Here is a 6,041-nt window from a genome sequence, read left to right as displayed (position 1 = left end):
GATGCTTGTCCCTGTTGGATCTCTGCTTTCCTACTGCCTTCCTTCAATCCATCTTATTCCTTTCCATGGCAAGCTATATGTAGGGCATCACCATTGTCAATGGCTACATCCCATCCTCTCAGTGTAAAAGGTCCAAATGCTCTCTCACAGCATGGCTAATCATCTGTCGGTTCTCGATCATGTTGGAATAGAATCCATTGATTCTTTTGCGTTTGTCATCACGCCCAAAAATCGCGAGTTTGAAGCTCGTCACAGTCATTCAATCCCTGAATCCTACTCAGAATACCACAGACAAGGTTTATACTTTCCGGATTCTCATGAATGCCGCCATCAATCTAGCTTCTACCACGAAGATTCTGATTAAGGAATCCAAGAGATATGCGCCCGGTCTAAGGTAGAACGGAAGTGGTTGTCAGTCACGCGTTCATAGGTGAGAATGATGATGAGTGTCACGGATCATCACATTCATCATGTTGAAGTGCAACAAATATCTTGCTACTAGGGTTTATAGAAGTAAGTAATTGATGCAGAAATCCACTTTCGGGGCCCACTTGGTGTGTGCTTGGGATGAGCTTTGAGCTTTACACGTGCAGAGGCTTCTTTTGGAGTTGAACGCCAAGTTGTAACGTGTTTTTGGCGTTCAACTCTGGTTCGTGACGTGTTTCTGGCGTTTGACTCCAGAATGCAGCCTGGAACTGGCGTTGAGCGCCAGTTTACGTCGTCTAATCATGAATAAAGTATGGACTATTATATATTGCGAGAAAGCTCTGAATGTCTACTTTCCAATGCCGTTGAGAGAGAGCCATTTGAAGTTCTATAGCTCCAGAAAATCCATTTCGAGTGCAGGGAGGTCAGAATCCAACAGCATCAACAGTCCTTTGTCAGCCTTTTATCAGAGTTTTGCTCAGGTCCCTCAATTTCAGCCAGAAATTACTTGAAATCACAGAAAAATACACAAACCCATAGTAAATTCCAGAAATGTGAATTTAGCATAAAAACTAATGAAAACATCCCTAAAAGTAGCTAGATCCTACTAAAAACTACCTAAAAACAATGCCAAAAAGCATATAAATTATCCACTCATCACATGGACCTTGTCTCAACATCTACCTCAATTTCAAGAGGAGAAGATTCTTCAAATACCAAAGGATCATGTGTTGGTATGGGCTCATCTCCAAGAGGAAGATTTGTTATTTGCTCACCTTTTTCCAATTCTTCATCATTCATTATATGCTTAGGAGGTTGCACATTATCCTCCTCAACACCAAATTCAAGCTCATTGGAGGAAGGTTCAACAACTTCCAAAAATTCATCAACAATGTCACTTGGTGTGAAAGTGTTCTCAAGCTTGAAATCCACCTCTTGTTCAACTTTGCCTAGGCTTTCAACCACTTCTTCTTCATTAATAATCTCTTCACTCTCCACTTGTTGCAAGACATACCCAATCTCCTTGTCCTCATGTTGAGATTCTAAAATCTCCTTCATGCTCCTTTCTTCGGTTGATTTCTCACATTCATCCGTGGAGATGCTTTGCTTGTTGCATGAGTCCCATGAGTTCAAGTTGGCTTTAATTTTGGCAAGATTAGCCTCAATAACTTCATAATTCTTTTGGGCTTTCTCTTGCTCCTTTTGACGGATTATTGCTTGAAGTCGATCCATTTCTTCCTTGAAGCGATCCATTGACTCTTGGATGGATGGATATGGGTGTTCTTCCATGGAGGATTGTGGTGGAAAGGGAAATTCATTATGTGGTTGAAAGTTATCATACATGGGAGGTGATTCATCTTGGTAATAGTATAGAGGTGGTGGTTCTTGAGGGTATTGGTGGTGGAATCGGGGTGGTTCTTCACATGGTTCATATGGTTCACAAGGTGGTTGGTATGGTGGATATGGGTTGGGGTCATATGGAGGTGGTTGGTGAGAAGGAGCTTGTGAGTAAGGTGGTTCAAAATTATGTTGAGGAGGTGGTTCATAGGCATATGGCGGTGGTTGTTGACAATCACAATAAGGGTCATCACATCCCTTAGATTGATATGCATTAGGATGATAGTTATACCCATAAGAATTCGGAGGTTGTTGTTACCAAGAAGGTTGATCAATCCCTTGAGGCTCCTCCCATCTTTGATTATTCCATCCTTGATGCACATCCTCATTATAGCTTCCATTTCCTACAACATAGTTTGAGCCAAACTCATAGCCAAAGTGAGGATGAGAATTCATAATAGCAAATAAAAACAAAAGCTAACAAAAACAAGCAATAAAGTCCTAAAGCTAACAAAAACTAACAAATAAGCAAAAGGCAAACATATTCACAATAGCCAATAATATAACACCATTGCAACTTCCCGGCAACGGCGCCATTTTGATTTAAGAAAATTGTCGTGTCGGTATAGAATTTCACACAAATTGAAATCTCGTTGCAAGTATAGTTCTACACCAACAAACAATCCTCCCAATAAAAAATATTGGTTTTGTCACTAGTACAAACCCCAATAAAAATTAACCGAAGTATTTAAACTCCGGGTCGTCTCACAAGGAATTGCAATGAATTGCTCAATTATTGGCTATGAAGAACAAGGGGTTTGATTTTTATATTTGGTAAGAAAAATAAATGACAAGAAAGTAAATGAACAATTAACTAATAAAAGAAGAGGAAAATACTCTTGGCTAGACATAAGTAATTGAGATCACCATCCTTGTCTACAACCCATATATTGATAATTATGAGAGGCCAACCAATTAAGTCTACTACCAAAAGCTTTAAGTACGTAATATCTACTCCTAAGCTTGAAGTACGTCAAATAGGTTTGATCACATCAACCCATAAGTCCCAACTTATCTACTAATTAGATTAGTAGCGGGTTGGTGTCAATGAGTATCAAGTTGATCACCAAGGGTTCTCAAATCACCAATTCATTGAGACCCAATGACTCAAGGTCACTCAATTCCCTTAGCCTAGGCCAAGAGTAAAGAGAACTACTCAAAAACTAGAGGAAATATTCTATCAAACACCTAGAGTGAAAGAAAAGTAAACATCACCAAATGCAAGAATTAACAAGATCCATAACCATCATAAGCAAGAAATCAACAATAGCAATCAAGATCAACATAAAAGGGACATGGAAACACAAAATTGCATTAAAAGAAATCAAGATCCAACAATGGTTCATCAAGATAAAAGAGAGCATAAAAGTAACAAAATGAAGGAAATGAACAAGTAAAACTAAAAGAGCAAAGATGTAATACAAGAAATTAAGAAGGAAAACTAAATCAAAACAAGAATTGAAAGTTGGATCTAAGAAAATTAAACCTAAACTACCCTAAATTCTAGAGAGAAGGGAGAGCTTCTCGATCTAGAATTCTACCCTAAAACATTATAAAAACTAAACTATGGCTACTTGGTTTATTTCCCCCTCAATCTTTGGGTTCAATAGCATAAAAAATGAGTTGGATTGGGCCCAAAATGAGCTACAAATCGCTGGCCATGATTTCACTTTAGTGAATCACGCTGCTCCATCGGCGCACATGCGTACATGGCGCTTGCGCGTCCTTATACGTGATGCAACTATAGAAAATTTTATATCATTTCGAAGCCCCGGATGTTAGCTTTCCAACGCAACTAGAACCGCCTCATTTGGACCTTTGTAGCTCAAGTTATGGTCAATTGAATGCGAAGAGGTCAGGCTTGACAACTTTGCGGTTCCTTCATTTCTTCATGAGTTCTCCAACTTTGCATGCTTTTCTCCTCACTTCTTCCATCCAATACTTGCCTTATGGACCTGAAATCACTCAACAAACATATCAAGGCATCGAATGGAATTAAAGTAAATTAAAATCACCAATTTTAGGGCCTAAAATGCATGTTTTCACATTTAAGTACAAATCAAGGGAGAATTGCAAAACCATGCTATTTCATTGAATAAATGTGAGAAAAGGTGATAAAATCCCCCAAATTAAGCACAAGATAAACCACAAAATCGGGGTTTATCATATATCTATAATAATTGCTATCCACTATTCTTGATGACAAAGTTTACAGGTGGGAGGGAAATACTTCGTCCGACTCCAACTTGGTTTGCCATTAATTTCATTGCTTTGCAAAGTGTTTTGGCTCAAAAGGATCCTTTGAGATCTATGGTGACCTCTAAAGAATGGACAAGCTCAGCTTACTCCAAAGAAGCTAAAGCTAAGAGATTTGTGGATCAAGTCTTAGATTCTAAATTTTGGAGTCAATGCACTGATATTATTAAGCTTATTGAGCCACTTGTTCGTGTTTTACATATTGTGGATAGTGAAGACAGAGCTGCCATGGATTTTCTTTATCAAGCTATTTATAAGGCTAAAGGAAAAATGGTGAAGAGGTTTCAAAAAAGAAACAAGGTTGTTGATCCTTATTTGAAGATTTTAGATACCTGTTGGGATGCACAACTTAAGAAAAATCTTCATGCCGCTGGTTATTGGTTAAATCCAGCTTTTCGATTTAATACTGAAGAATTTGAAAAGCACAGACAAACAACTTCTCGCTTGTTGGATGTCATTGAGAAATATTCTTATGGTGATTCTGATTTGAATTCTAAGCTGACAAGTGAGATGAGGATCTTTAAGAATGCTGAACAAGATTTTGAAAGCCCTTCTGCAATACGTGAATGTAGCACTATTATGCTAGGTGAATTTCTTCATAAATTTGGTCTTTTACTATTGTGATGTATTTATGATTTGTGATTGTGATAAATTAGTTTTTTTTTGTTTTTTATGTTAAGATCAATGGTGGGAATCTTATGGTTGTGGAGCGCCAAATTTGCAAAAGTTGGTGATTCATATTTTAAGCCAAACTTGTAGTTCTTCAGGCTGTGAGCGTAACTGGAGTATTTTTGAACACATTCACTCAAAGAAGAGGAATCGGTTAGAGCATCAAAAACTTAATGATCTTGTTTATGTTCATTACAACTTAATGTTACAACAAAGGTACTTTCTTGATTATTTTATATTGAAAGCATTATTTTAAAATTTTAATCATCACAAGAGTAACAAAGTATATTGATAACATAGGAACGAAACAAGAAAGCAAGTTTATGATGAAATTTGTCTTGATGCATTTGAGGATCATTCGGAATGGATATTGAAAGATTCACCACCATTTTTAACTCCTGAAGAAGTTGATGCTTTACGAAATGATCTTGCAAATATGTCTCTTCAATCACTTTTAGATGATTTAGGTATGCTTTTATTTATTTATGAATTATGATCAACTATGATTTTGGTATGCTTTATAACATGTTTTATATTATTTTTTATCTTGATTTGTGAAACAATATCTATAATGCTAGATCAATTGGATTTGGAAGATGATCGGGATGATGATGGAGCTAATAATTATGTGGAAAATGCAAATCAAAATGAAACCAATCAGGATGTAGCTCCATATTTGTCAGATGAAGAACAATTTTTCGACTTCAAAATCACTCCTTGGATATAGTTTATGAATTTTTATTCTTATTGTGTCTAATTAAGATAGGATTGTAGTAGTTCTAACTAATTTCATGTCTATCTTTGTATTAGTTATCTTTAGACTTTGAAACTTGGTTGTTTTTAAAATGTTGGTGAAGAATTGGTATTTTGAATTTTTTAAGTTTATAACTATTTTTAGTATTTTATATTTTTTATTTATGTGAAACTGATTTTACCGGTTTAACCAGTAATAATTTATCGGCTAAACCAGTAAACTAGTAAACCAAAAATCTAACCAATTTGATTGCCAGTTCAATTCTTACGCTACAAAAAACATCATTTTTAGCGGCCATTTATTTTGCTTTTAGCAACAATAAAAATAGCCATTAATACATTTATCGGCATTTAGACATTAGCCGTCTTATACTTCATCGTTAAAAGGTTTTAGTGGCAATTATAATATTTGCCGGTAAAGACCTTTTTAATGGCTGCAAAAGGTATATAATTTTTAGTGACCATTTTTTCGACAATTTATATGGCCACTAAAAGTAATTCTAATATTTCAATATTATTCACTTTTAGTGGCCATTACT

The 6,041-nt window shown here is 36.0% G+C and overlaps 1 protein-coding gene across 1 annotated transcript; it reads left to right on the top strand.

Moving 5' to 3' along the window:
- The first annotated feature begins 4,023 nt into the window (after positions 1-4,023).
- On the top strand, positions 4,024-5,476 carry LOC112701521 (uncharacterized). The gene is made up of 4 exons (XM_025752268.1): positions 4,024-4,666; positions 4,761-4,965; positions 5,050-5,216; positions 5,328-5,476. Exons 1-4 carry the CDS (start codon positions 4,024-4,026, stop codon positions 5,474-5,476), a joined length of 1,164 nt encoding a protein of 387 aa, XP_025608053.1.
- The last annotated feature ends 565 nt before the right edge of the window (positions 5,477-6,041 follow it).

Source organism: Arachis hypogaea, chromosome 7 (assembly GCF_003086295.3).
Source record: "Arachis hypogaea cultivar Tifrunner chromosome 7, arahy.Tifrunner.gnm2.J5K5, whole genome shotgun sequence".
Taxonomy (NCBI): domain Eukaryota; kingdom Viridiplantae; phylum Streptophyta; class Magnoliopsida; order Fabales; family Fabaceae; genus Arachis; species Arachis hypogaea.
Note: the sequence above shows the minus strand (reverse complement) of the source record. Positions and strands in the feature narration are given on the sequence as shown.